Here is a 19,888-nt window from a genome sequence, read left to right as displayed (position 1 = left end):
TAAAAGTCAAACAATTATAATTAGAAGAAAACGAGTGAAAATATTTATCGGACATATAAACCAATTAATTGAAAAACTTACCAATAAATATATCTTTTTTACAAGTAAATACACGCATGTGATGATCATCAACTATCAACTAATTTACTATTAAGGGAGAAGTGCAATGCTTTTCACTAATTAATTAACTATTCATTATCCGTGTACGTAATAAGCTTTGTTTACAAAATCAATTAGCTAATCTCTTCATTTCACATATGCTACATCGCATACACATAGCAAAATTAAAGATAATTCTCGCATCTATTTACTAAAATGATTGGCGTGACATTAGTTGAATAAAGTAGCCAACATTACTAAATCATTTTTGACAATTACAAGGTGTGAGCTTACTAGATGCATGAATCTTCTTATGCCTTTTTATGATTTCAGTGTCACAATAGTTGAATAGGAACTTCAATTGGGTATTATTGAAGGTATTTGCTTGCAAATTTGGTGGCACTAGGGTCACTTGTGGCCTATGGCTACCAACCTCAATAAAATTTCTATCAAATGTGTTTTTGAAGGAGGAAGCATCATTAGATCGATCAAGGCCAAATTGAGTTCATTGCATAGCCTCATAGCAAAACAATCCGATGATTTATTGTTACAGTTATTAATTAATGTAGGTGCCAACTAGCTTAGTTGATTCATTTAATTAATTGTTTGAAATCTAATTTATAAACATCAAATATTCTTTAATATAAGAAATCTAGTCGTACAAATCATACCAAATAAAGGTAAAACAATAGTATATTTGAGACAAAAAAAAATGAAAATAACCTTATGGGAAACTGCTCTAAACAAAAGCAAAAAAAGATTTCATAAAATATTGAGATCATATCCATCCCAAATGGATTTTTTTACATGTTCATGAAGTGAGTTGGATGCAATTAGTAATGAGTAGGTTGAATGTGTTTGCACTACACATTATGTTACCACTTACCACAAAACTATATAGTAGTACTAATCTTTCTTTTTTTTTTTTTTTTTTTTTTTTTTTTGGGATTAACTACTGTATTATTACATTACCTTGTGTTAATAATGAGTAGCATACTCAGATTATTCCTTAAGATTATCCACATATTCTATACCTCGGGATTGACACTACAGTGAAGGTCCCACTCACCTAGTCCATATCTAATCAGGTACTACCACGTGTCAGCTAATCCACTTATATAAAAATGCACTTTTTTTTTTCCTAGACATAAATTAACGTAATCAGTTAATTGTAAGTAAAAATTAGTTAAAGCCAGTCATTGAATGACACGTCAGTGACGTCCCAACTGTTAATTTTTATAACATGGTGAGCTGTAACATCGTGCTTACTAAGTGGGGTAAAGCTTGAGATAATCCTAATTACTTAATTAATTAATTAACATAAAAAATCAATTATTAAATGGATAAAATCAGACAAATTAAAAAAAAATTGTAAAAAAGAAAAAAAAGGCACAGTTCCCTAAATAAAGGGAATTAAAAGAAAAAAAGAAATTAAAGATTAAAAAAAAAAAAAAAAAAAGGGGTAAAGAAGAAGAGAATCCGGCTGTAAACTTGGACGCTAATGCACGAGTCGCAGCGACAAACCTGCTAGATCGATTCCTAAGGAGTTGAATTTAAGATCAATTTTAGTCTATTTCTTATTTATAAAAATATAATTAAGAATTCATAATCATCTTATAATTATCTTATTAAAAAAAAAAAGAATAATGTCATAAGAACATGTACATTGTACGGTAGTCAGCCATTGGAATTGATCCCAATATTACCGCTATTTCATTTATTATTATTATTTTTTTTTTTTTTTTTTTTAAGAAGAGGGTATGGAAGTAGAGGTTGGGAATTGGGATGTAGTTATATGAATCTTATTTTAAAGTAATTTCTAGATACAAAAAATTATGATGTAAAAATTGCAAATTAAACTTATAAGAAATTATAGAAATTTACAAAATTGTATGTAGAGCCTGTTCACACTTACTATACTGAGTTAAACTGAACTGATTGGAGCTGAACTGAACTGAATTGATTGGAGCTGAACTAAATATTTTATGAGAGAAGGAAATTAGAAGCTGAACTGAATAAAACTGAACTGAACTATTTGGAGCTGAACTGAATTGAACTGATTAAACCTAAACTAAACTGAACTGAAATTAAGCTGAAGTGAACAGGCCCCTAGTATATGTGATCGTCATACTTGAGGGTGTGGTAGCTTGACATAAAAGGCAATTAATTGAATAGTGAGGGTTATAGCGATGTTCAAATTATGGGATTACTCATGGTTAGAGGGTCATTTAACGAAAAAATTCATGGTTAGAGGTTATTTAACGAGAAATTATGAACAAGTGAAGTTTTAATTGTCAAAATATAAGGAAATGGATTTTACTCGAATTATCAATGGGGTTACGTTTTTTTTATCAATTAATGTTTCTCAAATAATGAATTATTAGGATACTCTTATTAAAAAAAAAAAAAACAAACAAAACAAAAATTAAGTTCCCCTTATGAAAGAAAATTAGTTTGTTCTTTTCAGTTTATAAAAATAAGTTTCCAGTTTAATAAGTTCAGATCAGTTTCGATAAGTTCACATAAATTACAATGAGGTCCAATAAGTTTAGGGTCTGTTCTGTTCACCTTATTTTCACTTATTTCAGGTGTAATAAGTTCAGATCAGTTCAGTTAAGTTCAGATAAGTTCAGATCAGGTCTAATAAGTTTTAATAAGTGTTAACCAAGTACAAATTACATCTAAAATAAGTTTTAATAAGGTCTAATAAGTTCAGATAAGTTCAGGTAAGTTCAGATAAGTTAAGATAAGTTCAGATCAGTGAAAATCAGGTGAATAGGTTCCAATAAGTTAAATAAGGTCTTATAAGTTCCAATAAGTTAAGTAAGGTCTTATAAATTCCAATAAGTTAAATAAGGTCTAATAAGTTCCAATAAGTTCTAATCAAGTCTAATAATAAGGTCTAATAAGTTTCAATATGGTCCAATAAATGCTAATAATAAATTCAATCAGTTCTAATAAGTTCCAACAAGGTCTAATAAGTTTAATAAGGTCTAATAAATTTAGATAAGTTCAAGTCCAATAAGGTGAAGAAAACACACCCTAAAAGAGTACTCTTATAAATAAATGTGATTACATCATGTAGCTAGCTGACCACACAAGAGTACAAGACTAGATAAACTTTAATTCATATATATGCTGAATGTTAAACCTTACAACAATTTTTCAGTGCAGCGTGTGGCAAGGATTACTTATTCATAGGTTACTTGTATGGGTACTCATTCGGGGTTTACTTAGTTTGTATGAGTTACTTATTCAAGGGTTACTTGTATATGTATGGGTTACTCATTCAGGGGTTACTTAGCTTGTATGTGTTACTCATTCAGGGGTTACTTGCTTGTATGAGTTACTTATTCAAGGGTTACTTGTAGGGGTTACTTATTCAGGGATTACTTGTCGGGGTTACTTACTAATTCATCATGTAGCTAGCGCAATTTTTGTGTGAGAGTAATCCCTGACAGACCGACCTCTTGAATAAATAACCCCTATAATTTACCCTTGGCTAAACAAGTAACCCTAGAATAAGTAATCCCTGATCAAACAAATAACTCCTACAAGTAACCCCTGGTCGAACAAGTAACACCAGAATAAGTAACCTCTGACCGAATAAGTAACCCCTTACAAGTAATCCCATACCAAACCAGTAACACCTTATAAGTACATTAAGTAACCTTGATCAAACTAGTAACACCCTACAAGCAATGGAGGATCTTCTAAGGGGAAAGGCTGGGCTTCCCCCCCCCCCCCCCCCTCCCCAGTTTGATCCATAATTTATAATATGCTTAAGCTAATTTAATTAGTTACTTAGTGTTATCAATGTAACTTGTCAAACAATTACATCAAATACTATATTTTTTGCATTTTAGAAATTAGTACGAGTATAAAAGCAAACAATATTACTTGCATTTCTAAATATTTAATGGCATTTTATTTACTAGCTTATTATAGGTCGTTGTAATTCATCTACTATCTACGTTACATATTAGTTGCAACTTTTGGGTATTATTTGTGAGATATAAAATAGGAAAAATTGCTCCCATAAATCCCAACTTTGCCTCGTCCGCCCAAATTAATCCCTACATTTGATTATTATCTATTGCACCCAACTTTAGGGGGTATTAATTTCTATTGCACCCAACAGGTCACCCAGCCTGATATAACAGGTTACCTGGACACGTGTCAGCATATGATTCACTTAAAAAAAATTAAAATTAAAATTAAAATAAATAAATAAAGTTTAAAAAATTAAAATTAAATAAAAAAAAAACACCTTCTCTCTCCTCCCTTCTCCTCCTTCCCTCTCTGCTTCCTCCCCCCATCCCTTCCCTCACGGCCACCAGCACTACCTCCCCTTCCCCCACCTCCGTATCGCCGCCTCCCAGCACACCTTCCCGCTTCCCCCCTGCGCACTTCACACACCAGCACTACCTCCCCTTCCCCCCTACCCGCTTCCCCAAATCCTAACCCCTAACCCTAACATTCGAAACACTATATGGCGACAAAATCAGCCACCAACGGCCGAAATCGGTTGATAAAGGGTTGAAATCAACCGTTCAAGCCCATTATCGACTGATTTCAGCCATTTGTGGCCAATTTTGGTGGTAGATTTTGGGGAAGGGGGTTGTTTTATGGTGGGAAAACAGTCGTGCGGTGTGCGGTGGTGGTTGGCCATTTTCGGCCATTGTGGTGGGAGTGTGTGACTGGTGCGTGGCTGATGGTGTTGTTGGTGTTGCGGGGTGAAGGTTGTAGGTGGAGCTGGTGGTTGATTTTGTTGGACTGGAGCAGGGGGCTGCGTGGTGGTTGATGGGAGGTGGTAAGGGAGTTGCGTGGGTCTGGATGTGGGAATGGAAGCAGGGGAGATGCGAGATGGAGTTGGGATGGTGGTGGCGCTGCTGTTTGCGGCGGCTGGTGGTTGAAATTGGTGGCGAGGTTGGTGATTGCAGGTGGTGGTGCGGTGGTGGAGGTGGGGCAAGTGCTGTATTAGTTTTAGTAGGGGTGAGCAAAAATTCAGGGTACCCTGATTTGGAACCGGAACCTATTCGGAACCGCAGGTTCCGAACCCGGAACCTGTTGAACAGGTTCCGGTTCCGGGTAATAAAATTAGGAACCTGTTGCAACAGGTTCCGGTTCCGGGTAATAAAATTTTGGGCCTAAAACCTGTAGGGTACCCTGTTAGTACATGTTCCCTATAGGGTATATGAAACCGAAACCTATATAGTATTAAATATTCTAGACAATTAGTGTTGGTTTGTTATATTTAAAGTAGTTTACTAAAGTTGTAAGCTTTTATTGTGAACATCCATTTTTAAAAATATAGAATTGTCACAATTTATCAAGTAACTATTAAGCTTACTTTGAAAGACAGGGTACCCTGTTTAGGAACCGGAACCTGCAGGTTCCGGTTCCGGTTCCCAATTCTTAGGAACCTGTTGTAACAGGTTCCGGTTCCGGTTCCTATTTTTAGGAACCTGTTGCAACAGGTTCCGGTTCCGGGTACTGATATTTTTACAGGGTACCCTGCTACGCTCACCCCTAAGTTTTAGGACATTAATTTTTTTTGTTTTCATTTTTTGTTTTTTTTTCCAACCAATTACATATTGACACGTGTGCAAAAAAATTAATTCTCAAATGTTAACCTGATTAACCGGTTTCAGGTAAATTGGGTGCAATAGAAATTAATACCCCTAAAGTTGGGTGCAATAGATAATAATCAAAAGTAGGGATTAATTTGGGCGGATGAGGCAAAGTTGGGATTTATGGGAGCAATTTTTCCTATAAAATATTCCAAAGTTGCAACTAATATGTAACAGAGGTAGTATATATATACTTCGTATATATTTCAACTTAATTTGATAGGTTATGCAATTATAATATGTTTTATATTTTCTTCATACTTTTTTATAATTGCAATGTTGCTAGAGATTTACTTGCTAATGCAACTTCTATATCGTTAATTTTTATAGTTAAAATAAAAAAAATTATATAAATAAAAATTATAAATAATCCAATGACATGAACTATATTATATATTAGTATAAACATTGTGTCAAGGTAAGACAGTGTAAATTCAAAGAAAATTTAGGAATTACACTTTAATTCGGCCCCCCAAAACAAAGGCATCAAGATCCGCCACTGCCTACAAGTAATTCCTGACAAAACCAGTAATATCTATAAGTAACCCCTGCCACACGGTGTGGCTAACCACATATAAAATTAAAGTTTGTGTAAACCTTAATGTTCTAACAACATTTATTATTTTTAACAAATATCTTCCAAAATTTTGATTACTTTTTTTTGAAACAAAAATTTTGATTACTTGATATAATGTGTGTTATGCTAATGCTTATTTGTCGTTATGTGATGCACGACACTTGACGAAATATTAAAATTCCAAATGTTGTTGTCACGTGGGGTAAAAGCTTTATATATTAGTTATTAGTTTAGCTTTATGTCTGATAAGTTATATGATCGATATTTAGGTTAACATGATAAAGTATTGAGTAATGTAAATTTTTATTTTTATTTTTTATTTTTTTTTAAGTCTTAAGCAAGATACTTCAAAAATAAAAAAAGTCTTAAGCAAGATACTTTTTAGAAGTTAGCTAGAGTAACTAGTTAACTTTTCAAATTTTACGGGTATTAAATATTTAATGTTTCTACTTATGTTCCAATTTATTATTTGCAACAAATATTTTATTAAAAAAAAATTAGTTCTTTCCATCTCTCTCCTCATCTCATGCCCTATATTTTTCTTTTTCCATTCACCATTCACAAATAAATTTTACCTAAGGTGATTATTATGATTTAATACAGAGACTTTACATTGATAATTTGATGCAACTATATATGTTTTGTTACAAAATTTGTATCACCAAATCATCAAGATAAATCAAATTTGAGTCTAATGTCTAATAATCTAACTTATGTTATGAATTTATAGGTATCACACATCAATATTAAGATTAATATTAATTAAATTAGCACAATACCAGTAAATACGGTGTATTGTGCAAATAGTGTAACTAATTAGCACAATACGGGTAAATAATCCTCAAAATGCTTTATGATCTCTAAAATTGAAGTCATGTCAAGAGGTATTTTCTTGACAACATGAAGCATTATTTAACAATATGACTTTTCATCCTTCAAGACCAATTTTGGATTCAAAACCAATTTTGGATAATGAGGAAGTAGTTGCATATAACAAACTGACAATAGGGCAAGTAAAAAGAATTAAAGGGTTACGAGTACTAAAAAAAAAAGTAACCAAAATACTTATTAAAGTTAGTAATTTTTAAATAACATGCAATGAAAGATTATGCACGTGAAATGATATCTTACGTGTTTATTATGTTCAATTGTATAAGAGTAAAAATTAAATAAAAAAAAATTTAAATTGTGAAAGTTATACTACGTATATTGAGATGAATAAAATTATACTGTCAAATTAAATAAGAGTGGCTAATAGGGTAAGAATTCAGTGTGTGGTTGTGATTATTAAGAAAATACGGAGTATAAAAATACCGGTATTTGGACAACCAATATGAATTCTATAATTATAGCACAAAAAAATATGCTATCAAGAATTAAAGCTAGGCACACACTCACATACAATATTTTTTATTACATAAATTAAAAATAAAAAATTGGAAGCAACAATACCTACTTGAAACTCAAGTTAACCCCTATTACTAGCTGTAAAGATAAACAACAATATGGTCCACCCTTTAACTATCTAAAGTACAACGTCTTAAAAATTAAAAAAAGTGTCAAAATTTAGCTTCTATGACAAAAACTGGTAAAACAAGCAACCCTCCTCTCTCTAAAAAGCACTTCAAAATCAAAAGGGCATCAAAGTATTTTCCCCCCACTTAAAATTAATTAATTTTTAAACTAATCAAAATTCATTTATTTATTTAATTAGTTTATGTTATTGTAAGAAAATGGGGTATTATTATTTTTTGTAGAAAAAAAAAAAGAAAATGGAAGCAATATAGAGCAGCTGTCCACAAGTCCCCTTGAAACGCCAATTCACTCTCTCATCTCCCCACTCCATAAGTTTCTCCTCACCACTTCAATTCTTTCTCTCTCCTCTTTTTCTCTCTTCCACAACTCTTGCCCTTTTTTTTCCCAATTCCGAAACACATTTTACACACTTCAATTCTTTCTACTTTCTCCTCTTTTGCTCTTATAAACCTCTCTACTCTACTCTACTCTACACCACACCATTTTGTGTCCATTATATCAACAATGGAAGCGTCTTCGGGTTCCGACTTCGGCCATTTCACCCCTTCTCACCACCACCACCTTATTAACACGCCCGAGAGGCGACTCTCTTGTAGTGGTGACCCTTTTATTGTTGAGGACCTTCTTGATTTTTCCAATGATGATAATATTAATGGTGGTGTGGTTCTTCATGATAATACAAATAATAATAACAACAATATTAGCAATAATAATGATAATGGTAATGGTAATGTTAAGGGTTCTTTTGATAATCTTCGTCATCCACAACATCTTCATCACTCGAATAATTCCGATGATTCTACCGTTGTCACCCCTGTTGATAGCTGCAATTCTTCCTTCTCCGGTAATAATGACTCCATTTTTCCTCCGGCTGGGGATATTGGGTCTCACTTCTCCGGCGAGCTCGGTGTTCCGGTACGTTCTATTAATTACTCTTTATATACCAGTATGTTTTGTTATTTTGTTTTCGGAGGGGGGTTTAGAATAATGGTACTGGCCCTCGAGTTCTTAGCCAGAACTCCAGGGCCGTAAGAATTCGAGGGCCGGCATTAAGAAATTTTAAGAGTTCTAGCCATTATATCACATTTAATTTTTTTTTTTATTTTTATTATTTCACTTAACTAATTAATTATATGATTTTTTTAATGATTTTTTTAAAAGGTTTTTTATACAAAAATAAAAGTGATGAATTTTAGCTAATTTGAGGGATAATAAAGCTAAGAATTAAGACTTGAGTTTGGAATCATGTTTGTTTCAATTGGTAAAGTATATAGTGTTATATACTTATATGGTTTAGACAGTGACATTAAGGGGTTAATAATCATTAATTCTTTAATGTTGGGAAATTTGGTTCTTTTTTACTTTTTATGATGAGAAATTTGAAATTAAGGAATTTTACAAGCTAGTTTTGTTCTTTGTGCCAATTTCTTTTGAAAAATTGATGAATTTTTCTTGTCCTTTAACGTCTTTATCTAGAAAAGGGTGGGGTGAAGAGAGTCAGTGAATGCATTATGAACGAAGTAATCGTTGTGGGTCCATTGGTTTTGTACTCCATGAATAAAGGGAGAAAAAGCCAACGAATAAATCAATATATGAAGCCAAAGTTTTGATTATATGATGATCAATTTATACTGTAGTATTGTTTTTATCAATTGTAAGTATTGTATTTTATTTACTATGAACTTAATTTATCTTTTGTTTTTGTTTGGGCAGTATGACGATTTAGCTGAGCTAGAATGGCTCTCAAATTTTGTGGAGGAATCATTTTCGAGTGAAGACTTGCACAAATTCCACCTCATTCCTGCCATGTCAGCAATGAAGACCCGAACCGATGATGTCTCAGAAACCCGGTATTACCCGACCGAGCAAACCCGGGCAGCACCGCTCCCGACAAGCCCAATTTTTAGCCCGGAGATGGCTGTGCCCGGGAAAGCCCGAAGCAAGCGCTCTCGTGCTGCCCCATGCAATTGGGCCTCGCGCCTCCTTGTCCTTGCCCCGGGTGGTAATGAGCAAGTCCCGGTCGCAAAACCTGCAAAATCGGCCGGTTCGAAGAAGAAAGGGTCAAGTTTGGGTGGGATAGGGTCCATAGTGGACCCGACCTCCGGTGGTGAAGTTAGGAAGTGTTTGCATTGCGCGACCGACAAGACCCCACAATGGCGTACCGGACCCATGGGCCCAAAGACGCTTTGTAACGCTTGCGGTGTCCGGTACAAGTCGGGTCGGTTGGTGCCGGAGTACCGACCCGCTGCAAGCCCGACTTTCATGCTAACAAAGCATTCGAACTCCCATCGAAAGGTGATTGAGCTCCGAAGACAAAAGGAACTAATGAGGCAACAACAAATGCAACAACAACACCACCAATATCAACAACAACTCATTCATCATAATCCAAATACTAGTAGCAATATGATGTTCGACCCCTCTAATGGTGATGATTATTTGATCCACCAACATATCGGGCCGGACTATAGGCAACTCATATAGTCGAGTGATCAAATTATGCTAGCTAGCTAGGGAGGGGTAACAAAGAGGACTTAAAATTTTAATCTTAGACGAGTTTGGTAATAGTAGCTAGCATTTGTCTAGAATTTTCTTCCTTTTTTTTAAGAAACAATTTTTCCAAGTTCAAATTTCTTTAGTTCTTTTTGAAATTTTTTGAAAGCAACATTCGAGCAAGGGATTAAACCCTAGCTCAAAAGAGCATAGAAGAAAAGGAAAAAAAATAGTCAGGGAGCGCATTGCTTTTTGCAAATTAATCGTCGATGTAGCCTCTTTTATTTTCCACATAATTATAATTCATAATCCTTTATTTCTCCTTGCCAAATTTGGCAAATTTTAGAAACATTATTTTCCATGTATTGGCAACTTTGTACTCCTTTTGGTTCGATGATTAGCTTGACTAATCTTTGGATGTGCATGAGCATTAAGAAGTCAAGTCTTGCCACTTTCCCTTTTTCCTTTTATTTTAATTTCTTTTATTTTTTTTATTTATTTTTTTTTTTTTTGGGGGGGGGGGGGAGTTTAGTAAATTAAAAAAATAAAAAGGAAAAAAAATAGTGTGCTTCCACTAAGCATCACATGATCACTAAACCTAACCTAATAAAGAAAGCAATCTTTGATGAAGCACAACTTGAATTCCTAATTTAATTTTCTCAAATTCTCAACTAGCGGGTAATTGACTTGCCAACTAAGCCCCTTGTGATTTCCAATTAACGCTAGTCATAGTACTATAGCCTTTAACTAATCTTGTGAACAAGTGGTTGGTACATTATTGGCACTATTAAACATATTCGTAAATTTTAAAATTCTCACAAAATGTTACTATTATTTAGCTTGTGCACTACACATATCGGTATATGAGCCACATTATCACTAACATAGTTGCACATGCGTTAGATATTATTACGTAATAATTTATCTCTAATAATTCGACTCGAGCATGTGAGATATGCAAATCCTATCACCATACATATAATTTAAATTAGAGAGGTTCATGCGCATAAGATATAATTATAAAATAAATATCGTCGGCAAAGAAATGGTAGCTTAAAAAAATGAAAAGAGAAGAAAAGAAAGATGGATGGTAGTGCAACACCTATCCATCCACATTCCGTTATGGTGACTTAAAGGGGTGATGGTAGAATCAGAGGGCAGAGCAGGGTGAAAGGGGCCCTTGTTAAGGGCGCATTGAAGCGACATCATGTGCATCTTCTTTAAATTACAAGTAAGTGTCCCTAAAGAAGTAAGTGCAAAGGGGACCTGCCCCCCCTCCCATTAATTATTATTTTTAAGTTCGAGATATTAACGGTTTTTCGTTACTTTCTTCGTTTCACAATACATGTATTATTTTGACTTTTTACTGTACTGATTTAAATACATTTTATAAGTAATACTTTTAATAGAAAATAAACGTCACTATTTTAGGTGATAACGAGTATGTATAACACTTTTAACTATATATAATTAACGTAATAAATAGTTTAAATTATGAAAACTTGAAAGTCAAAGTAACTATGGAAGATGGCTAGGTTGAGAAATTAAATAGGGGAGGTATATATAAATTGATTAGATTACAAGTCCAAAGATTCATGGTCTTTTTATATTTGATTGGAAGTAAGATAATATACATATTTTACATTATTATTGTGAAAAAAGAAAACGTATGTTTAAAATTCCCTTAATAAATAGATGATAGAGGTTAAAGAGGTTGCGCTTATTTAAACTTCAGAGGTACTACTTGAGTTATTAAGTAACACTCTTTGCTTTGTAGAAGTAGAATTATTATTGTACGTTAAATAAGCGCATTTCAATGTTTTTCGACTAACAAGATATGCATTATATAAAGTATTATTTAATCTAGAAAATTGAAACGAGCTGAATTCTATTATAAGAATATTGGGTTTAGAAATTTGTTTCTAAGGAAGAGGTCATATCCTTATACTTCGCCTAGTTGAAAACAAAATAATTGAACGTAGCAAAAGGCATCAAGAAATTTTCTCTAAGAAAAAGCTTTAATATTTCTCACCCTAGAGTCCAAGTATTCTTAAACATGGTCATTGTACCTTTCTTAACACTAAAAAAGGAAAAAAAGAAATAAAAGAGACAAAGACATGTACCAAATGATTTGTCAATTCAATTGCTTGGTATTTTAATTAGAAGCAAGGGTTGGCGAAGAGAGTGCAAAAGAATTAAGGTTAGAAGTTCTTTTTCAAGCGTTTTAAGCTAATTAGCCAAAATTATTGAATGAAAGTGATGCATAAACTCCTGCAATCATGAAAATAGTTTGTAGTTAAGAATTGGTAGAAAGATATGCGAGACCTGCCTCTTGTAGCCGACTAAATTTGTTGAAAATTTAAACTAAACTACTCCGTATATACATTATCCCCAAAACAAGTTTTTGGGGTCCCTCGTTTTTTGTAGACTAAACATTTTTTTTTTTCCTGCTCCTTGAACTTTAAATAAATAGAGGTTTTTCAGTCCGGCAAAGCACATAGTGTAGCAGGGGTTACTTGTAAAGTGTTACTGATTTGTAAGGAGTTACTTGTATAAGTAGGTGTTACTTATATTCTGGGGTTACTTGTATGAGTTACTTATATTATAAGTAACCCCTATAAGCAACCCCAGACTGAATCTCCATACCAAACCATTAACACCCTACAAGTAACCCATGACCAAAACCAATAACACCCTACAAGTAACCCCTGACCAAACCAATAATACCCAGAAGTAACCCCTGCCGCACTATAATGGCCAACCGCATACAAAAAATTTGTATTTATTAAACTCTGTATCTGTATTATTAAAAGTTATGATAAAATAATAAAAAACCCCTCCAAATATCAATATTATTTGATGTTCATATGTGTGATAATTTTGGAACAAAGATTTCAAATTTTGACCTTAAAAAGTTAAATGTAATCATATTTTTTTGTCAAACGAAAAGATTATATTTTGTTAGAATAGGCCTTAAATTAGTTAGACCTAATTATTATATTAGTTACGATTAACATTTTCTCGCCTGTTTCCAACCTAATACTCTCTTAGGATTTAACCTACGAGTAGTAGTTTTGTAGTATATGGTTATGTTAAAAGCCAATAAAATTCTCCTTTCACCTGTCGGTGAACATAGCTAACTTGTTATTAGTGAATCATGTAAAATCTCACACATCTTTTTATTGTTTTTGTTAATCTTTTTTACATTAGTCAGGAAGAACAAGTAAGAATTGATGGTGTATATCATTCGATCATTAAACTAAGTACTAGTAGAACAATAAACGAAGCTATATGATGAAATAAATATTGTGATATAGGAACATATTTATTTATCGATATGTGTAGACATACTGTTAGAGTAGCATCACATCAAATAAAGTGTACGGAATCATACAATCTAAAGGTCGTACCAAGAAGTAACCGACTGATGCTTTAGAAGTCCTAAAGGTTGTGATTGAACTGATAAGTGGAGTGATATCACTTTATTCAAACAAAAATCATATACGCATAAACGCCATAATATATTGCTACATGATTGATCCTCACACTTTACGGCATGTACTATCTCCTTCTCAAAATATCTTCATATTCAATTGTTTTTTTTTTTTAAATTTTTTTTTAATTAAATTTTAAGTGAGAGTAGGGTGGAATTCAATATAAGATTTTTGAGCCACCATTTATAATATTAAAAAAAAAAAAACCCAGCCCTCATTTTACTATTATTTCACTATTCTATATTGGTATTGTTTGAGAATTAGTTGTTTGACGTATCACTTATTTAATTACATATAAGTATAGATTGGTGTATATTGATGTTTTAACTTGGTTATATGAGTTTGGTAGTAGGAATGAATATGTCTATTAACTCCAACAATGTACGGTATACTCAAATGTTGGCTATTAGTCAAACTAAAAATAAAACTAGCACAAAATCTCATTTCATGTTGATCTTAGCACTTTAATTGTACACGTTTGCTAATGTAGTAACTTTAATTTTTAAATTTTTTTTAATCATGAATATCTTCAACATAGCTAATTGCTTTTACAAACTCACTTTTTTACGTGTCACTTTTATTTCCCTTGACGTCTTTAAATTTCCCCTTAAAAAACATTATACATCACTTCGTAAACAACCTTAAAATTCATAGCTATACAAAAGTATACTTTAAAATAGAGGGAATATTAATTTTCCACACTATTATTACTACTTTATATTAAAATGTCCTATTCTATACAATGTTAATATAGGCCATTTACAAAACATTTGAGTGATATATAAACTGTCGGTGTTATTAATAAAATTAAAAGAAGTACATTGGAAAACTAACCCAATAATTTGTACAGTACGAGTAGAAAATAAATAAAATTAAACCAAGAAAAATAAAAATTGACCAATAATCACCAAGATGATGATTGATAAAAAATCAGAGTTTTACCCCATGAGTTCAGAGAATGTTAGTAGCAGAGTTATTCATGATTAACCTCTGTTTTTAACATTGTTTTCCGCTTTCCAAATCAAGCTGCCCCAGTTGTTAGCATGATTAACCTCTTTACTTAGTTTACACACTTTTCGAGGTACATTATTTAATTAATTTTAATTTTAATTAAAGAGAGAATCAAATTAATTAATTTAATTAAGTTAGATTAATATTGGCAAATATAATGCATGAGATGATGTGAGAAAGAGGAATATAATTGCACTCTGCACGGTCAGATTAATAATATAGTTTAGTGTTCAAATCATATGACCATATCATGTTACGAGTAGTATATAATCGTTACAAGATCCTAGGCACACAGCTACACTGATCCATAGGCCAATTCTTTATTAAGTATGTATAACTAGCTTATTTCAATTGTTTTATTTTATAGTTTTGTTATTATGTGGAACGTTTGTACCTTCTTGTTTCTTGCTGCTTGATATATGTTTGTCAAAATGATATACCAAGATGCATATGTTGAGTTGTTGTTTTGATTCTATATATGATTCCTAATGGAGCGGGTTATATATATTCATCTGGATTGCACTTATCTGAATTTAAATTTATCAAAGTGTATTTTATGTTGCTGAAAGCAATTATTTGATAGGAAATGAGAATGCAATTTAATTAAGAAGAGGACGTGGTGTTGAAAGTAGGTCATACATGATCCAGATTTATCTACGAGCCATAGAAAAAGTCACCGACCTATGAGCTTCAATTCATGTTCTTGATTATTAAGCTACACCACTTTCATTATCAATTGATCCATCACGTATATGTATAATTTATCATGTCTAAAGTCAATGATAAGTCGCCCACATACCTTGACTTATCAATTAATAGTATGTACCTTTGTTTTTCTCGTGATAAATATATGTTAAAACTTTCTAAAGAAATATCGAACATAATTCTCATAATATTAGAGAGGTTAGAGAAGCTTTGAAAAGCAAATTAAAGTGTTTAAGTGATGAGCACGAGGCTTTAGATTTGAGAAACCTTGTATACTTTGTTTATCTTATTTATCTATTCAAAATGCAATTAAAGATCGATAGATTTTCTCGTTCTTTACAAAGAGAGAGGTTTTCATGTAAAACGTCTATATTATACACTATTTGTTGTTTGTTCTCTATGTACATACTCTATATCTTATACTCGCATTATTGTATTTTTGACAAATAAAACGTACCCTCACCATAAATGTAAACCATGAGTGTACATTCCATAAATAGTAGTCTCCATACGCGTATTAAAAATCCTTCTATTATTATACATATAAGATATGACCTTGTTTTGTTTACTAAGACATACTCTTACCTTCTGAGCCGTTAATAACTCTTAAACTTTGATTGGTCATTGACATTATATTTGTAAAGTATGAAATTTTTAACCTAAGATTTTTTATTTTAATTACTTTTTTAGGGTTGGGCGGGCGGGCCTGTCATATAGCATGTTCAACAAAAAATTTCATAATATTATTTATAAATTAAATATTTTAAAAAATAATTAGGGGTGGCTGAAAATAAACGTAGATAAGTCAAAATTAATTAAATAATTAAAAAAATAATGCGTGGTTAGGCAGCAGACTTAACGGAGATTATCACATGGTCTTCACTGCATGCACCCATGTTCTAGTCACCAGTACTATCATGTTATTGCCTTAATTTTGCCCTTTACCATTCAAACTCAAACAACTAATACCTAAATTAAAAGCAAAGAATATTAAGTTTCTTTCTTTCTTTCTTTTTTTTTTTTTTTTTTTTTTTTTTTTTTTTTTTTTTTAATTATATAGAAGTAGATAAAATCTTTTACTAGAATATATATATTTCTGTTGATTTTTGTAGGTTTTTGTTTACTGATGATATGAATTTATTACAATTTGATGTAAGACATTATTGCATAGAATATATTCTTTACTAGCTTAGCTCCCTCTTAGGTACAAAGAATATCATTCTTGATACAATCGAGGTATGGAGAAAGATTGCGACCCTTGAAGTATATACGACCTAATATTCTCTTTGACTATAATGTTAATGTATGTACACTTTTGATCGTTAATATTGTTTAATTCAATTACAAATTAGTAAGAAATTTTAATGCTTCGATATATCTATAAGTACGAGTATCCTGTAAAATTTATACGAATTATATTTTAATGATTGTTGCCGCTTTTCTTTTATGGAAACCTTACTCACTATATATAGTCTATTGATGCCTTAGCTTTTAGATGCTTCCTAAGGTTTGGGATACTCTTACCATTTTAGTTTGAAGTTTAATTTTAGTTTCTACTCTCCGTTTTAGGAAAATATACCTCGACTGCTTCCTTTGGGATGACTCCATGTATTTATGCTTGGTTCTTTTCAGGAAATTATAAATTATTACACGACTTTATATTCACCTACTTTTTTCTTTTAAAATGTCACAGCTTTCCATTCTTTAGTCTATATGTACCAAGTACTTGAATTTTCAAATGTCTAAATGCATGTTCATTGTTCAACCTAAGGGTTCCTTATGGGATGATACGGGCGCGCGCACACAATATAATCTCTCTATTTTAATGTGAAGATTAAATTCAATGTTTACACTAAATAAAGAGTCTATCATTGACGATCGCAAGTTTAAATAAATTATACTTCGTATGAAGTACTTCGTTTGCTCCTTTAATGTTGCAATATGAGGGGAGCACACAAAATTAAACTAGCAGAAAAAAAGAAGAAGAGTAATAAAATTATAAACTTGTTCATATAATTGCAAACATTAACTAAAACAGGTAGTCCGTGGTTTTATGTGTGTTTATTTTCGCATGCTAGAAGAAGTTGCAATACGGTAGCTCACCTTGTGGCTAGAGGAGATAGGGGAGGGAACGATGAAGTTGTATGTTTTAGCTCTTTTCCTCATAGTATTGTAACTCTTGCGGAGATGGACTTTTCTCCTTGATTAATTGCAAACATTAACTAAAACAGGTAGTCCGTGTTAAAAATTAAAGATATATTGGGGATAGTTTTCAAATAGTTTTCAAATGAGTTTATGAAATTTCCTACAAAAGTATACATGGCAATAAAGGAACAACGAAGAACTTGAATTATATGTACTTCATATACTACCTTCGTTAATTATTATCTCCAATTTGGATTTTTTAAGTTACGAGTAATATTTAATGGAAACAATAGTTAAATGATCACTAATATAGACTATAAAGGAACTTTAGTAATTTTTTGTTCAACCTCAAACCTATATACTACATCCGGTTCAAATTACTCGCAACAAAGGAATATTTTATGTCTCACAAATAATACCCCTTTGTTGCGAGTCATATGAACCGGAGGTAGTAATAGTCAAAACTCAAAACCTGCACTGTCGCACAACATGCACTACTGGGCTACTGGCAGTCAGGCATCTATTTCAATTCATGTATGTAAGCATAGCCTATGTACACATATATTGCCAAGAAAAAATAGGAATATAGCAGAAAAATACTGCATATATTTTGTTGCCATTAATTGTCCAAACCAACTACAAGTCTACAACTCACAATAACTATTTTTTCATTAGTAAACACTATAAACTAAAACTTCAATGTTTTGATGGGTTGATTAACATGTTCTTTTTCTTCTTCTTGATGAATTTTCCAACATATATATAATGGGTTTGTACTAAAACTTAAATATACTATGAAAAGAGTTTCACCATAAGTCCATAAGTATATGATAAGTAATTTCAATAATTTACATTTTTTTTTTTTATATTGGAGTCGCTAATTATTAGTGTAGATTAATGACGATTCATACATAAAATAGTATATACTTAGGTTTTGCTTCTCAAAAAATGATTAATCACTCCGTTATCTTCTTATATCATTAATTCTTTAATATCAATAAATAATCTAAGGGTAAGAGTTTAATCTATTTAACTTATTTTAATCTTTTTTTTAACGCGACTTTTTTTGGACGCAAACTTAGGGCCTATTCACATTTACTGAACTGAGCCGAACTGAACTGAAGTGATTGGAGCTGAACTGAACTGAACTGAATTGAGCTGAAATGAATATTTTTTGTGAGAGGGAAATTAAGAGCTGAACTGACTAAATCGAACTGATTGGAGCTGAATTGAACAGAACTGAACTGAAATTAAGTACATGTGAACATACCCTTATTTAATCTAAAATTATCTTAAAATAGTTAAATTAAGTCGAACTAATAACTTGTCAAAGTAATAAGTCACGACGTACAAAAATATCCGTAACAACTATAATGCATGAAGCATGATCGATCTTAAATGCAATACGAAACTAAGAATGGTCGCTATCTCTATTTGTAGATGGGTTTCCATGCATGGAGCATTCTTCCACGTTCATAGTAAAGAGTCTGTCTGTTATTTACATACATTTTTTCAAAAAATTAAATTTTTTATTGGCTAACATGTGCTCCATTATGCTAATTAAGGAGTGAGGACTGAGGACCCACTTAAAATTTTCTTTGTAGAAAAAAAGTACGGTTTTCTTCCCATTCTTAATCAAAACTTATAATGCACGATTAATGTGCATATGCAAATTGTCAGAATCACAATACTCTCTTCATTGATAGGGCTATTTTGAATTGGGTCGTAAAGTTTTCATCCATCAACTTTATACAGCTTATTTGGTGTAGTTGATTAGAAATATACTTTATAGCCTTACGCTCACAAGATCAAATTTTTCTAACTAGGTACTCGGGGGTGATAATAATCCTTCATCCTATCTCATGAAAGTTGGGGTTAATCATGGTCATAAAATATACGGAGTTTTATTTAAGCATGCACTATAATTGCGATAAATATATGAGGATGTAGGAGATGGAGGGATGGTTAGTCCCTCCATCTCCCCCCACCCCTTAAGTGGTTGAGGGTTCGACTCCTCATCCCCCATTTCCTGTGATAGGGTGGGGGCTCTCCCTATGTACCTTATGGTTTTTTTTTTTTTTTTTTTTTAAAAAAAGAGTGAAAAATAATGTGTAAAATGCTTTTTTTCTTTTTTTTTTTCATTTAAAGTTGTCAACTTGTCATTATTGTTGAATAAGGTTTTTGGACCGTGTAGT

General features: G+C 32.1%; 1 protein-coding gene across 1 annotated transcript; it reads left to right on the top strand.

Annotated features, from left to right (window-relative positions):
* The first annotated feature begins 8,285 nt into the window (after nucleotides 1–8,285).
* Nucleotides 8,286–10,475, top strand: LOC145594767 (GATA transcription factor 12-like). Its single transcript, XM_081651102.1, has 2 exons — nucleotides 8,286–8,760; nucleotides 9,559–10,475. The coding sequence occupies exons 1-2, from the start codon at nucleotides 8,350–8,352 to the stop codon at nucleotides 10,327–10,329; spliced, it is 1,182 nt and encodes a 393-aa protein (XP_081507228.1). The 5' UTR covers nucleotides 8,286–8,349; the 3' UTR covers nucleotides 10,330–10,475.
* The last annotated feature ends 9,413 nt before the right edge of the window (nucleotides 10,476–19,888 follow it).

The sequence above is a fragment of the Chenopodium album genome, chromosome 19, assembly GCF_948465745.1.
Source record: "Chenopodium album chromosome 19, dcCheAlbu1.1, whole genome shotgun sequence".
NCBI lineage: Eukaryota > Viridiplantae > Streptophyta > Magnoliopsida > Caryophyllales > Amaranthaceae > Chenopodium > Chenopodium album.
The sequence above is the reverse complement of the archived record's forward strand: the minus strand, read 5'-3'. Positions and strand labels throughout refer to the sequence as shown.